Source organism: Impatiens glandulifera, chromosome 5, assembly GCF_907164915.1.
Source record: "Impatiens glandulifera chromosome 5, dImpGla2.1, whole genome shotgun sequence".
NCBI classification, from domain to species: Eukaryota; Viridiplantae; Streptophyta; class Magnoliopsida; order Ericales; family Balsaminaceae; genus Impatiens; species Impatiens glandulifera.
In genome coordinates this window covers 5,744,478-5,760,565 of record NC_061866.1, presented here as the reverse complement: position 1 = coordinate 5,760,565, position 16,088 = coordinate 5,744,478, and the positions used below count along the sequence as shown (strand labels likewise).

The 16,088-nt window shown below is 31.1% G+C and overlaps 2 protein-coding genes across 2 annotated transcripts; both read left to right on the top strand.

Annotated features, from left to right (window-relative positions):
• Positions 1-2,102: 2,102 nt before the first annotated feature.
• Positions 2,103-3,211, top strand: LOC124940116 (histone H2A). Its single transcript, XM_047480601.1, has 2 exons — positions 2,103-2,501; positions 2,746-3,211. Exons 1-2 carry the CDS (start codon positions 2,292-2,294, stop codon positions 2,986-2,988), a joined length of 453 nt encoding a protein of 150 aa, XP_047336557.1. The 5' UTR covers positions 2,103-2,291; the 3' UTR covers positions 2,989-3,211.
• Positions 3,212-7,611: 4,400 nt separating this feature from the next.
• LOC124939947 (ras-related protein RABE1a-like) lies at positions 7,612-12,447 on the top strand. Its single transcript, XM_047480411.1, has 8 exons — positions 7,612-8,057; positions 8,892-8,964; positions 10,730-10,830; positions 11,083-11,148; positions 11,285-11,382; positions 11,469-11,531; positions 11,615-11,707; positions 12,148-12,447. The coding sequence occupies exons 1-8, from the start codon at positions 7,985-7,987 to the stop codon at positions 12,226-12,228; spliced, it is 648 nt and encodes a 215-aa protein (XP_047336367.1). The 5' UTR covers positions 7,612-7,984; the 3' UTR covers positions 12,229-12,447.
• Positions 12,448-16,088: the final 3,641 nt, after the last annotated feature.

Sequence of the window (16,088 nt, the reverse complement as noted above, 5' to 3'; positions counted from 1 at the left end):
TGTGAAATGTCCATAATGCCCTTAATATTTAATAAATTTCCCCCCATTTTTTCTTGCCCCTCTTCTTCCCTATTCTCTCTCTTCTCGGTCTTCTCCCCATTCTCTCTAAACCTAAACCATAAACCGTAAGTGACTCCCTCTCCCTAAACCCTAAACCGTAAGCAGCGAACACAACAACAAACACAACGACTTGTACGCGAAGACAACCATCATAAATTTTTTCCCTTTTGAGTCTCTTCACATTCTTTGCATTCGTATTCACATTCTCCCTAAGATGAGCAGCTAGAGAGAGACGAGAAGACAAGATATAAATATTATAACACAAGGAAGGGACGCGTCACGAGATGAGGGACTTATAAATAGAGTTTGTCGCATGTTGAAATGCGTGCAGCCTCTTCTCCTTCCACACTTCGCGTGACGCGACCAAATCTCATGTGACGCAATCGTGTGATGCGACCAACTTTCGCGTGACGCGATCGCATTATGCGACCAACTTTCGCGTGACGCGACGCACTTTTATTGTGCATTTTTATGTTATTTATGTTTCAAAGTATGTTTAGATGTGCATTTTTTATGTGATTTATATTTCAAAGTATGTTTAGGTGTGCATTTTTTATGTGAATTATGTTTCAAAGTATGTTTAAATAGTATTAAATGTGCATTTTTATGTAATTTATGTTTCAATGTTTAAATGCGCATTTTTATGTAATTTTTTATTTGATTTATGTTTCAATGGGTATTGGTCGTGACGTGAATGTTTTAATAAACAAAACATAATAAACATAATATGCTAAACCAAACATAATATGCTAAGAATATCAATTATCATACTAAAATATGTCGTTAATAAACCATGTTGAAGCTCAACAAAGCAAACAAAAACATACATATACATATAGCATTAATAAACAAAGTAGAAGACTTTAAACTCTTCTTGGTATTCTTGCTATGACTTCCTTGCTTGCATTTCAGTCTGGAAGTGACTCGAAGACTGTTTATCTTCCAATGGAGGCACATATGGTACCAAATACTCCATCTCTGCAATGAAAGACTGCATCGCTCACCGGATCTGGGAAAAGACTTCATCTCTCCAACCAAGGACTTCATCGCTCACCGGATCTTACAAAAAATCGCTCAAAATTTTGATAAAATAGATCTTATGGGGCTATGGAATCCTCATATAAATTGTTCAGATCTATTGCATATAATAATTAGATTTTCAAGGCCCCTTAAGATTTATTTAATCAAACTTTTGAGCAATTTTTTGTAAGATTCCTATTGAAAACTGCTCAGAAGTAAGGTAGAATGAGTTCGTGTTCTACCATAGTTGAGCAGTTTCTTAGTAGAGTTTCATGAAAATTTCTCGACAATATTTGCAAGACGGATTTTCCATGAAACTCTACAAAAAACTGCTCCACTAAGGTAGAATGAGTCCGTGAATAAATAAAATTCTATCGAAAAGACTCCATCGTTTAATAGGAAAACTGCAGGTAGAATGAAAACCTAACAGACTTGTTTATATTAGAGTTTGGCGTGAAGACATGCTCGCCTACTTATTCGCGACACGAACATTCATTCTTCGCGTGACGCGAAAGGGTATTTTTAAGGGCATTGTGGATATTTCATAAGCTATCTCGCGTCACAAGAATACATATTTCACGTGACGCGAATGCGTATTTTGAACTTTGTAAATGCCAAAAATTTCATTTATGCAAATATTACAAGTCATTTTTCAAAATCAACCATCAATGGGTCATTTTGTCAAATTTCTCCATTTATGTCATATTATATATATAAAAATACCTCAATAATTGTTAGACAAATTATTATTATTGAAATTTTATGTAGCATAAGTTAAAATTTTATTTTTTTTTTTTTTCCATTTAGTTATTCACAAAATTTATATCTAATTCAATTATATTAATGAATTTGAAGCTCATTATAGTTACATCTTTCTTGGATTTGAAACTATTTAAAAACTTATTCCAAACCAAACAAACACAAATCACACACGTGTCATCTATTAATTGGTTGAAAAGAAAGGACTTGGATCGTAAGAAGCAAACTCAACGTCGTCGATTAGATTCCGATCCAGCACCAAAATCAAGGCCGCTTTACCACCGTATATGAGTGGGCACATTTGGTCTCCGTATTCTACGCTCGTAAGCAGAGAAAGGAAACAGATCTCTTCTTTCACCGCTAGCTCTGTGTTTCTCCCCAAAAATATTCCATTCTCATCTCTTTCTTTCTTATCTGTACCTTAGATTTCTTTTTATCCTCTCCGGTGAGAAATGGAGGCTGGTTCTAAGTCGAAGAAAGGTGCCGGTGGCAGAAAGGGCGGCGGCCCAAAGAAGAAGCCGGTGTCTAGGTCCGTCAAGGCAGGTTTACAGTTTCCCGTCGGTAGGATCGGTCGTTACTTGAAGAAAGGACGATACTCTCAGCGTATTGGAACCGGTGCTCCTGTTTACCTCGCCGCTGTTCTCGAGTATCTTGCTGCTGAGGTACTATTCTATCTCTATTTTCTCTCTAATATGATTAAAGATCTCATTCTGCAAACACCCAAAATCATTTGACGTGTAGATTGATATTAGGGTTTGATAATTCAGCTTTAAATCAGATGATTCTAGACTGTTTGATGCAATTTTAGTAGGTTTAAATAATAGGGTTTGTGAAGAATCCATGGATAATAGGTTTCAATCATGTTAATTCAGCCTGATTATAATTGAAATAATACGATTGTGTTAGGTTCTTGAATTGGCTGGGAATGCAGCAAGGGACAATAAGAAGAACAGGATCATTCCCAGGCATGTTCTTCTGGCTGTGAGAAATGATGAAGAACTTGGAAAGCTGCTTGCAGGTGTGACAATTGCTCATGGTGGTGTATTACCCAATATTAACCCAGTTCTTCTTCCTAAGAAGAGTGAAAAGGCAGCTGTAAAAGAGCCTAAATCCCCATCCAAGGCTACCAAATCTCCTAGAAAGGCTTAACTTTACTTCATTCCTTCCTTCATTAATAAGTTTATTGTTCTTCTCAATCCCCTTTTCTGCAGTTCTAGTTGTATGCATGTATGTAATTTCTTTTTTAGTAATCCATGTTGTCTTGTGGGTAGGCAGCTAAACTTTCTTTCAACCCTAATTGTCTATTTTAGTTGTATGTTTGCTAATGAATATCACTCAACAATTGTGTTTGATGTAAAAATTGCTTATTTGATTTATAACTTTTGTTTCTAGTGTTTCTAATATAAATGTTCACATTTGCCTTATTTGTAACACTTTTTTTTATGGATCTAATTGACTAGAAACATTGGAAAGTTGTGTTCCAATGTTGTTTATCCTACTTTGTTTTATAAGAGCTTGGTTTAAGATGCATCTTGGTTGGACAAATATTTGAATAGTTGTTAATTGCGGATCAACATTCTTGAATGTCAAGTTTGGTAATTGCGGATCTTTTTGGTAGTGTTTTCACTTGAGAGCAATAACTTCTTTTTATAAATGGTTTGGGTTTGGGTGTGAAAATTCAAATTCATACATTGAGTAATGTACCTTCTCGATGGATCAGTATATCAATTTTTTTCCTTGTTGCAACACAATGAGCTGATAGTCTCTTCATATTCCTGTTAAGAAATTGAGATTATTTTACATATAAATCAAGGTATTTTGAAAAGGATGGAATTACATGCCAACTGAAGTGATCAAAGTTCAATCTTAAACAACTGAAGTAAGGAAACAAGAAGATTTTCGGTCTGGGGTTTCATAAAGGGTGGTTGGAAGAGTAATGGTTTGGTCATACATAAGATTTAAGAGAATGTTTTTATTCTCTGGTTACAAAGGAAACAGTTTTCAATCATGATAGTCAATCTATGGAGTGATGATGAATTAGTTCAAGATATTGATTTCTTCACAAGTTTAATTATATCAACATGTAAGGCAAGTTGGGTCTGTGGATTGCTTCAGATATGAGAAAATTGGTTAATATGTACTATTTCAACTTAAAGCAAGATAGGTTATTTTAACTTAAAAGCATTCTTAATAAAAATTGAACCTGAAACTTTTGGTATATAAGACTTTTTTTTTTTCATTTAAATTACTACAGGTGAGTTAAAATTTAATTTTGTTTTTGTTTGAAACATAAGATAAAGTGCAATTATTCCTTATGTTAAGGAAAATCTTGTTGTTTAACAAGTATTGAACAAATGGATAATAATACAAGTAAAACAGGCCAGCCTAAGCTATAATGTAAGACATGTAACCAATTAAGCCTTGTAAATTAATTGACTTGGTACCTACTCGTCTATAAAAAGAAATAATGAATATTCAAACAAGTATGAATTGTAATACTTAAAAGAGAAGGAAGAGAAAAAACTTCTTTCATTATAGACCAAGACATATCTCAATAATCTTATTGATATCGTTTTTGGTTTTTTTCTCCAATTTGGATTAGACAATTTGTTTTTGTTTGTAACCCTAGATCAGTCAATTATTAATGTTTTGATTTGTGATTCAATATAAGAACTTACACATTGATCACTATTTCATCCTCAACTATCTTGAACCGTGAAGAGACATCATATTTCCATGTTGTCTTGTGGATAGGCAACCAACCTTTCTTTCAGCCCTAATTGTCTATTTTAGTTGTATGTTTGCTAATGAATATCACTGAACAACTGTGTTTGTTGTAAAAATTGCTTATTTGAACACCCTTTTATTTTACAACTTTTGCTTCTAGTGTTTTCTAATATAAATGTTCACAAATTGCCTTATTTGTAACACTTTAATTTATGGATCTAGTTTACAAGAAACATTGAAAAATTGTGTTCCAATGTTGATTATCCTACTTTGTTTTATGAGAGTTGGTGATTCCCAATTTTGATGAGCTTGGTTGAAAATGCATATTGATTAGAGTTAGACAGATGTTGGTAATCGCGAATCAGCATTCTTGAATGTCAAGGTTGGTAATCGTAGATCATCATTCTTGAATGTCAAGGTTGGTAATGATCTTTTTGGTTTGGGTGTGAAAATTCTAACTAATGACACCGAGCTAGAGGTATTTACTCGATGGAGCAGTAGCTCATTTTTTTTTTCTTCTTGTATAAACACATTGAAATAATAGTCTCTTCATATTCCTGTTAAGAAAATGAGATAATTTTACATATAAATCAAGGTATCTTGAAAAGGATGTAATTACATGCCAACTAGAGTGATCAGAGTTCAATCTTAAACAATGTGGGCAAAGTTTTTACAAGTAAAGAAACAAGAAGATTTTCGGTTTGGGGTTTCATAAAGGGCGGTTGGAAGAGTAATGGAAGACAATAATACAAGCAAAAGAGGCCAGCCTACATAAAGCAATAATGTAAGACATGTAACTAATTAAGCCTTGTAAATTAATTGACCTATGTAGCTAACTAAGACATGTAAATTAGTTGACCTAATACCTCCTCTTCTAGAAAATAAACCATGAATATTCAAACAAGTATGAATTGCAATACTTAGAGAGAAGGAAGAAAGAAATCTTCTTTCATGATTATCAAAGTAAACATATTGAATTTTGTGTATTTTATTTTCCTTTCCATTTGATAATCACATTATTTAAAATTATCTAGAGACTATACTAACCATGTATTTTATACTATTTCCTGTACTACTTAAACATAGAACAAGATATATCTCAATAATCTTACACTATTGTTGGTTGTTTTATCCAATTTGGATTAGACAACAAAAAAAAAAGAAAAGAATTCCTTGTAACCCTAGTCCACTCAATTATTAATTTTTGATTTGTACACATTGATCATTGTAGGATATTTTCATATTTTGATCATATCAATTATCTTGTCTAAAGAGACATTATGTACTGTATTTTTTTTTTATAAATTATCTTTCAATAACTTAAGAAAATATAATGTTATTACAAAAAGTTTTTTTTAAGTAGTATTGAAACATAAAAGAAAAATGAAAGCGGAAAATAAAATTTTCAACATTGTTTTGCTATCAAATCAAATTTGCGAGTTTATTAGCATTGCGAGAGATGAATTAAACTTTAAAATTGTGGTAAGACATCATTTATTTAATGTCTTGTAAAACATATTATAGTGACTCTAGCGGTGTTCAACCGACCGGTTAACCAGTTAAACAGTTCTGGTTAATACCGGTTTTGGCTTTTATTTTACAAATCGGTTAACCGGCCGTTAAAGGTATCGGTTTTACCGGTTCTGGTTCTACCGATTTTGGTCGGTTCTGGCCGGTTAACCGGGTTTAACCAGAAACCGATAATTCAATTTTTTTAAATTAAGTAATAAATTTATAAAATATATTTTTTTAAATTATTGTTTGCACTTTCCTATTATAGAATTCTCTATCTTTTTTTCTCTATTATAATATATTATATTATTATTATAATATAATATAAATATATTATATTATAATAAAATATTTTAATTGATATATTTAGGATTACGTTATAATATATAATTTTATTGTAACAATATAATATATTTTATAGCTATTCTGTTAGGTTTTTATATGTTTCTTGAGAAAATTCAAATTCATTATGTCGATTAGTCTTTGACCAACCAAGTATAAGCGAATATGATAGAATCCCCTTCTCAACCGATAGAATGAGAAGTAAAATCGGTAAATTATAATTTATAACTTTGATTTTATGTGTTTCAGTATTGGACGTGCTTGAGAGAAAGTTAAAAACATAAAGTTAAGGTTGAACTTTGAAAACATCAAATTTTAATTTGCTTAACTATTTTAATTTTGTTAATTTATAATTCTAAAAACAATTTTACATATTTTAATAAAATTATTTTAATTTATTTTTAATTTATTTTTGTAAAATTTTATATAGATTATAATGTTTTTTAAAAATTATTCTATAAAAATTATTTATAAAATAACTAATACAAATTATAAAATATAAAAACATATAATTAAATTATTACCGGTTTACCGGTTAAACCGTTAGAAAAATAAGGAAACCGAAAACCGAACCGTTTAACCGGTAAAAAATCGATTAACCGGAACCGCTAGAACCGGTTAACCAATAAACTGTTAAAATGAAACCGGTTAACTATCGGTTCGGTTGGGTTACCGGTTTTTCGGTTTTTTTACACAGCCCTAAGTGACTCTAATGACTTCTTTTGGTGCATAAAAAAATGACCGAGACTACAATTTTAACATCCGATTCGAAAATGATATTGTGATTGATTGTTCACATCACACTATATTGTTTGACAATTTTTTTAATTAAAGAGAACTAGTATGACACCCCATAATTATGTCCCGCTTTCAACTCAAAGCACTTTCAGATGAAATCGAATTCGTATTTGACGAATTGTTATGATTAATGAACAAATATTTTGACAATACTGTCCTTTTATTCAATCTATATGTTTGTGGTTGTTAGGATTGAATAATTAATTTTGTTATGGTTTTTATATGTATGCAATTTAGGTTTTTTTTTTCTTCTTAATTTAAGGTTTTTTTCCTTCTTAATTTAAGATTTTATTTTATTGAGTAGAAATGACAAAATTATCGGACAATGTAATCTTGATTTTAGAAAAAAAAGGGATTACGGTGGTTGATAAATCATTCAAAAGGCATCATCAGATTTGATCTCTTTTTCAATCCATCGGGCCAGTCGAGAGAGAGGTTCGAGAGAGGACGCGCATGCATCCATCGCAGACTTGACTCTCGCGCCGCGTAAAGCAAATCTTCAACGGCCGACCGGTGCTGACGACTCCAACTCTCCTTTTCCCCTTTCCATTTCCATTTCCATTTCCTCCCTATATAGTGCTCTCTATAAAAGTCTTCCATTTGCGTGTCTATTTCTTCTTCTCAAGACAACCCATATCCCTACCATTCTTCGTGCATTCACGCATCGATTGTCACATAAACCCGGTTATCAATTTTTCTCATTGCTCCACGATTCCCTTTAATTGTGCTTCCTCGATTTCTAGGGTTTCTTCATCTCTCACTTCAAATGGCCGCTCCTCCAGCGAGAGCTCGAGCAGATTACGATCACCTCATCAAACTGCTTTTGATCGGTGACAGCGGTAATATACTCTTCCTTGTATCTATCTATATATAAGAATTATTAGGTGGGTTCGATGAAATGTATGATATTTCCTTAGTTCTATGAGATTAATGGAAATGAAGCTAAAAATAAAAACCTAAAATGATGAGAGTTGATCTTTATCTGAAAGAGAGTAGAGACAATGCATGATGTAAGTGATTATTTATGTATTCACAAGACATATCACATATCATGATGCTTTCATGATAGTCAACACATATTGTTCTTGAACAAAACCTGTTAGCAACACTTGAGAGAGCCCTTGAGAGTGGAGGACGAGCTGCTTTTGGTGCTTGCATTTCTGGGTGTCTTGTCTTGACAAGTTTATAAATCTTCTGTTCTCATCAGCAGACTAACATTCCTTGCAAAATGACATTGAGAGGAAGTGTGGTTTCAATTTTGTTTTTGATGTCTTAGATATGAATTGAAAGGAAGTGTTCATATGGGAATGTTTTCCTGAGAAATTACATCGACCTGCGATAATCTGAACGCAGATGGAGTAAAGGATAGTATCAGCTATTTTCTTCTTTTTCCTCATTACAAGATCTGATCGAGTAACTAATATATTTTTTTGCTGTAAAAGCTGTTCTTATCTTGTCTTTTTTTGTTTTCTATATCATGTTTGGTAAGGGCTTACAGTACATGCTTATTGTTTAGGACAGAAAAAACATATTCATCTTGATAAAAAAAAGAAGCAAAAATGAACATTGAGGAATGTTGAAGATATTATATTTCTGTTTTTTTTTTCTTACAGGAATTACCTTAATCTTGATATCTGTTATTTAGACATTGTTTGTTTATCTGAATCTGGCAGGTGTGGGTAAAAGTTGCCTTCTCTTGCGTTTCTCAGATGGTTCCTTCACAACTAGTTTCATCACGACCATTGGGTAACTATCTCTTCTAATATTCAGAAGCCTCTGTACCGATCACATATGTTATAGTATATAATAATGCTGAAATCTTGTCAAGATTGTCATATTATGGAGGCCTTGATCCAAGTTTCTTAAACTCTAGGCGCACCCTTGTTAAATTTGGATGTCCTTCACCTTATGCTGCTAACAAATAGTAGTTACATGACATATGATGGAAGTCTAGACCAATGGGACCTAGCCTAACATTACTTAATCAGTGTGCATCTCATACATAGGTTGGAATTAAAGATATTCCAGTGTTTGCTGTCATGTTCTTATCTCTTCTTTGTTTCCCACTTCTTGCAAATATGCCTTCTCCACTTTCTAGAGCCAGAGGGGGGCATCTTTCTAGAGTCAACTAGAAAAATGTGCAGATAACTGCTAAAATAGATTATCACAATGCCTCACATTTAGAAACTTGGATTCTTGTTGATAATATACCTGTGTTACTATTGATGGCACTGCTAATGTTACAATATCTAATGATAGGGGAAATAATGGTTGTGAAATTATGGGTTATTACTCAAAAGAGCAGAATAACAATAAGTTTGCTTATGTTTTCTTGTGTCGGTTCTGGCTGTGTGTGTATGGGAAAAGGTATGGTGGTGTGATAATTGTAAGAAGTCTTACCTTCTTTTTTGGTCCTTATGGTGGGCTGTGTTAAGCTGTTGGTTTTGTAGTGGGTGTTTGTGCCTACTATCTGCTCTAGTGTTGGATTCCTCCAAATGGAAATAGTTAGGTCTTGTTTAATGCGGGTGATTTGGGATTATCTTCAAATAACCCACTACATAATCTACCATCACATCGTTCAAATTATCTACCAAAATACCCTCCATTAAAAAAAATATGATTCATTATAATGTCTTTTACTCAACTAACAATAAATAGCCTAATTTTTTATACACTACATCAAACGGGATATTGAAAAATTACCAGCTGGTTATTAATTAACCTTCTTTTTAAACTACATCAAAAGAGCAGAATAACAATAAGGTTTGCTTATGTTTTCTTGTGTTGGTTCTGGCTGTTTGTGTATGGGAAGAGGTATGGTGGTGTGATAATTATAAGAAGTCTTACCTTCTTGTTTGGTCCTTATGGTGGGTTGTGTTAAGCTGTTGGATTTGGAGTGGGTGTTTGTGCCTACTATCTGCTCTAGTGTTGGATTCCTCCAAATGGAAATAGTTAGGTCTTGTTTGATGAGGGTGATTTGGGATTATCTCCAAATAACCCACTACATAATCTACCATCACATCGTTCAAATCATCTACCAAAATACCCTCCATTTAAAAAATATATGTTTCATTATAATGTCTTTTACTCAACTAACAATAAATAGCCTAATTTTTTATACACTACATCAAACGGGATATTTGAAAATTACCAGCTGGCTATTAAATAACCTTCTTCTTTTTAAACTACATCAAACGAGATAATTTCAAAATAACCAGGTGGTTATTAAAATAACCCCAGATCGAACAAGGCCTAATGTAAAAATACATTAATGTTCTTTTGTCAATGTTTAATTTTTAGATCAATGTAGCTGGTAATAATGTAAAAGGTAGATGGTTTAATGTTCTTTAATCAATGTTTAGTGGTTGATGTAGGGATGATTAACCTATTTCCTAGCCAGATGGTTTGTTGTTTACTAGAATAAATTCTCTATAAGGTCTTTTTGTAATCTGTAGAATCCCAAGGTGTTATGTTCATGACCACATTTTTTGTTTTTAAAATTTTTCCTCAGTATTGACTTTAAGATAAGGACAGTGGAGCTTGATGGGAAACGAATCAAACTGCAAATTTGGGATACTGCAGGACAGGAAAGGTTTCGAACAATTACAACTGGTGAGTGATATGGATTTACATAAGATCCCACATCTGCAAAATATTCAGGCTAATACATGAACGTTTTAACCAATGACCCAAAGTAAAACCATTAAGCATGAGATGAACACATATTTCTATAGATGGGCTTCATTAGCAAGGACAATATAAGCTCTTTATGATGACTTGGGCAGCTTTTTGATGTAGTAGGTTTAGCATTGTTTTCTGCATCTTTTGTTCTCTTTTTCTGTAAAATCTCTCTCTTCTTTGAAGCTTACTACCGTGGGGCCATGGGTATTTTGCTTGTCTATGATGTAACTGATGAGGCTTCTTTCAACAGTAAGTGCCTCCACTCTTTCCATTAAATCTTTTTGTGAACTTCAAATATGTTCCACATTTTCCCATTCAAGTATAATCAGTCTCATTCTTTAATCTATTATTCATATATTTCTTATTAATTCTTTCTCATGTTCAGACATTAAGAATTGGATTAAAAACATTGAACAACATGCCTCTGACAATGTTAACAAAATATTGGTTGGTAACAAGGCAGACATGGATGAAAGCAAACGGGTTTGTTTGTTTGTTCTTTCCTCTTGTTTCATTTAAATATCTCTATATTAATATGTATATAATGATCAAAATCAACCTCTGTCCAGGCTGTTCCCACCTCAAGGGGACAAGCACTTGCTGATGAATGTGGCATCAAGTTCTTTGAGACTGTAAGTGGAATTCTTCTTGATAAAAAAATAAGAAAAGGATTTTGTGTCATTTCCTCACTAACAATATTTATATATCTATATAGAGTGCAAAAACAAATCTGAACGTGGAAGAGGTTTTCTTTTCAATAGCAAAGGACATTAAACAGAGATTGACGGAAGCTGATTCCAAGGTTGAGGTATGAATTTCTGAAACTCGTCATAACAGACTCATTTTGTTCGGTGGGGATTGGAATGAGGATTGAAATTGTACGTAAATGATTTTTCATTCACTATGTGTAATCGGGGTTATTCAGGGCTCTCTTTTTGTAATTGAATGAACTTTTTCAAAACACAAAAAAAGAAAGAGAAAATCTTTCAGTTTCTTCATCCTTCACACTTCGATATTGCAATTATATGGTTCTCCAAACATAAGAATCAAATTGAAATTAAGGTGTCATCTGACTTTACTACTACAATGTCTTTTCTTTTACTACATTTCGAATTCACTTCAGGTTCTACTGTGTAATGAGATCTGGAACACAACTACACAATCGATGACTAGTTTTTATTCAGTTTTTATGGTTAAAGCATATACTCTTTTGTGATTGAAGATTAAGTTGTGGTTTTGAAATTGCAGCCTCAGACCATCAGGATTAACCAGTCAGATCAAGGCGCCGGAACATCTGAAACGGCACAAAAATCAGCATGCTGCGGGTAATAAGAAAACTATATTAACTTTTTACAATAATCGACCATGTAATCGCATGTAGGAGACAATCGTTTTGGCCGACAAAACTAGCCCTTACTAGGATGGTTATTTCCATTTGTTTTATTGGGGAAGTCCTACAAATTAATTTTATGAGTTGTTCCTTGTATTTGCATTTGGTTTTTTAATATTGTTTCAAATGGAGGATTGAATTTCAGATTTTATATTAAATATTCTGCTTGGTATGAAAAATTTCAGCTTGAAGGAGTTACATTCTTATCCATACATAACCACTATTGAATCCCCACTGTCTTAAGTTTGGTTAAAGAAATGGAATACTATTGAATATATCAATAAAGTAAAGATACAGATTTACTTTAATTAACAAATTGTCTCCCATCTCTATCACATTGAAAATGATTTGTCTGTGGTGATGAAGTGGATTGGTTCTTTTATTTTTTTAATTGGTTATTTTTCTAATATAATTTTATTGAGTCACTTTTTAGGCTATTATTTTACCCCAACTTTACCATAAAGCCTATGTTGTAAACAAATATTTTCTCTATTTCTAGTTTTGAGATAATTGTTTCTAAATATATTAACCCATTTATGCACTATCATTTTTCTTAAGAAAAAAATGGAGTTGGATTTCAATTTTCAGGAAAAATTATTAAAGTTAAATGTGTAGTTGTGATCAATGACCTATGTATTATGAAAATGAGGATAGTTTAAGCATAGTGAATTAAATAACATCATAAAAAACATTGTATGAAAATTAAGAGATCAACGGAAAAGATGGTGGTCAATAATATAACTAAGTAATGTAAATTTGGATATTGATATCAAAATTTATGATACTCAGATGGCTTAGTATCAACACTTCATGTGTTAGAAACAACTAGAGAAACAAATATACAATTAACTTATTTGAATATTAAGTATTTTCTGTAAATAAGATAGATAGTTTCATAAAATAAAATACAAAATAAGATGAAAAAAAGAGAGTGGAAACCACCCTGGAAAAGCAGAGAGAATAAGATTTTATCCTCAATGGAAAATTGTTTATTTAAATTATATTTTTTTATAAAAATAAAATAAGAATATTAGAGAGAATTTATAAATTTTTTTTCTAAAAAACCCAAATCAAACTAACTCATAAAAATAAAGTTGTCTCCCATCACAACTCACTCATGAAATGATTTGTGTTGGTGATAGAAGTGGGAAGTCCACCACCTTCATGTCTATTTTGTAATTTAATTTTATGAATTTCTCCAAATAATTGCCCCCATTTAAAAACAATAGTTGGATATGAATGAAAAAGTAAGAAATAATCTAGATACATTTCATATGAAAATTTTGTGACTATAATATATATATATATATATAATATTTAGTATTTTAATTTCTTGCTTTCTCTTATTACATTCATCTTGGTTAGATTTTTGGTTTTATCATTATGCCTTTTTAATTGATGTATTTGACATTTTAAAAACATTTTAAAATGTTTTTAGTTGGATCAATGATATCTTTTATTTGGTAATGACAAATATTTAATTTTGCACTTTATGTATGACACTAGTATATTTTAATAGTTAATGAATTTGGGCTCTAACCAATACAATAAAAAAAAATTGGATCACATATTTTGTTTCCAAATAGAGAAAATCTATAGTCAATGGCATTTTTTTTATAATTTCTTTTTTAAAATCTAGTGAGTAAAAACAATTAGAGAAACTAAGATACACCAAGTTTCTTAATATATATATATGCCAATATTTTTATAAAAATTCGTAACAATCTATCCACCGAAATCAAACTATGACTTTAATCATTTAAAATTAGTTTTAATTTTTTAAACTATCATAAATCAAACTTATGATATATATATAGATAGATATAAATATAAATATAAATATATAGATATAAATATAGATATAGATATAGATATAGATATAGATATAGATATGTAGATATATATAAATATATTGATATATAAATATATAAATAAATAAATAAATAAATATATAAATATATATATATATATAATTTTACTCCATATATAAAATTAGAATTTAGATTGATTTTTATAAAATAAATTAGAAGTTGGATTTATTTTTATAAAATAAATTAAATGGACTAAGTAGATTTAAAAACATTATGATCTATTTAATTATTTTGGTGTTTATCTTTGTTTTTGCAGATTAAAGAGAAATATTTATATGTCAAATTAAACGGCCTGGCAGAAAAGGGTACCCAAAGCATCAAACAAAAAATACTGTGAAAATCGAAAATTTACGTAAAATCGTTATTAAGTTGTAAACTCGTAAAATTTAGATTTTACTTAAAATTAAACTGGTAAGAGTTTAATTTAAAAAAATAATAGTTATATATTTTTATTATTATTATTTATATATATAATTAAGTATTTTATATTCAGACAATTTTAATAATTTATATATTTAAATATAAAATTAATTAAAAAATAATAATAAGTAATAATAATACTATAAAAAAATTATACTTACAAAATTAATTTATTTAAATAAATAATAACTTTATTTTTTAATTTTAAATATAAATTTATTTTTAAATGTAAAATTGTAAAGAATAGTAAAATAAAAATTATTTATAAATTCGTAAAATTATACTCGTTAACCTCGTATAAAATCGTAAAATTATAAGATTTTAATATTCAACTAAAAAATTTAACCGTGTTAAAACCAATCATCACCACCAACACCGAAGGATGTATAACATAATCCCCATTTACCCAACACCACCAAAGGATGAACATCAGAATCCCCATTTACCCTTCTTGATCAGCTCAATACTTCCCTCTCCGATGAACATCAAACAAGAGGCACAGAAACTCCTCGGGAAAAGACAAAGTTGCTGAATCGCTGGGCCAAATGATCAGAGGGACATGTGACCCCTTAGAGCCCAGTGCACAGAGGCTCCCAGTGACCATGACCCTTCAACCGTACGTTGCAGGAAAGAAAACAAATGACCCACGAGAAAACGGCTATAAAAAGGAAATTGAAGCTACACTAGGAGGGAGGACGGAGAAAAAAAGAGTAAGAAAAAAAAACAGAGAGCTGAAGAAAACACAAAGGCATTGAGTGGTTTTCAAATCGAAGTTGGGGAGAAGGTTGCAACATTGATAAAAGATCGAACGATTCCAACCGCTCGACTTTTCAGAAAGGATCTGTAAGTACTTAGCCTCACACTCTTTTAAGAAATCCAACAGTGAATGAATGAGACTCATGTTCTCCAAGTTACTCCTCAGATAGATATTGCATGATAAGATCTGTATTAATTTTCCTATGAATCTGAAGTGAATTGAAAAAATTGTCATTGTGAAAGTGCTAAGATTTTGATTGTACATTGTTAATTTCTCACATGTTTAATGCTGTCCCATTGTTTTAAATGATGTGAATGCATGCCTATTAGAATTGAGAATACATATTGTTTGGTTTGTATATTGAAAGTTGCAGTTGGTATTTGTATGTTAGTTTGAACTTGCACAGGTTTTGGTTCGATTTTGGAAGTGAAAGGGTTTGATGAGCGAACTGTAAAAAAGAAAAAAATATTATATACACTCTGCCAATGCATATATTATTTTTATAAATATTATATCTAATATCAAACAACATCCCACGAAACCAAAAAACCAAAAATAATAAACTGCTCCCCCTTCGCAAAAGTGAAATCCCGAAGGCAAACCAACCAGTATTTAACCTGTTCCATTGCCTTATGTCCTTAAAGTCAATTTGTTTCTCAATCTTTAATTTTCTCTTTAAATATTCTAATTAATATCTAAGACCTAAATAAATATATAAAAAAAACTTGAAAATAATAATATTTTCAACCAA

Excerpts from the sequence above, each read along its gene's own strand:
- LOC124939947 (XM_047480411.1), top strand. The coding sequence starts at position 7,985 with ATGGCCGCTCCTCCAGCGAGAGCTCGAGCAGATTACGATCACCTCATC. Across the intron at positions 8,058-8,891 it reads GCTTTTGATCGGTGACAGCG|GTGTGGGTAAAAGTTGCCTT; the intron begins GTAATATACTCT and ends TGAATCTGGCAG. Across the intron at positions 11,149-11,284 it reads TGATGAGGCTTCTTTCAACA|ACATTAAGAATTGGATTAAA; the intron begins GTAAGTGCCTCC and ends TCTCATGTTCAG.
- LOC124940116 (XM_047480601.1), top strand. The coding sequence starts at position 2,292 with ATGGAGGCTGGTTCTAAGTCGAAGAAAGGTGCCGGTGGCAGAAAGGGC. Across the intron at positions 2,502-2,745 it reads TCGAGTATCTTGCTGCTGAG|GTTCTTGAATTGGCTGGGAA; the intron begins GTACTATTCTAT and ends CGATTGTGTTAG.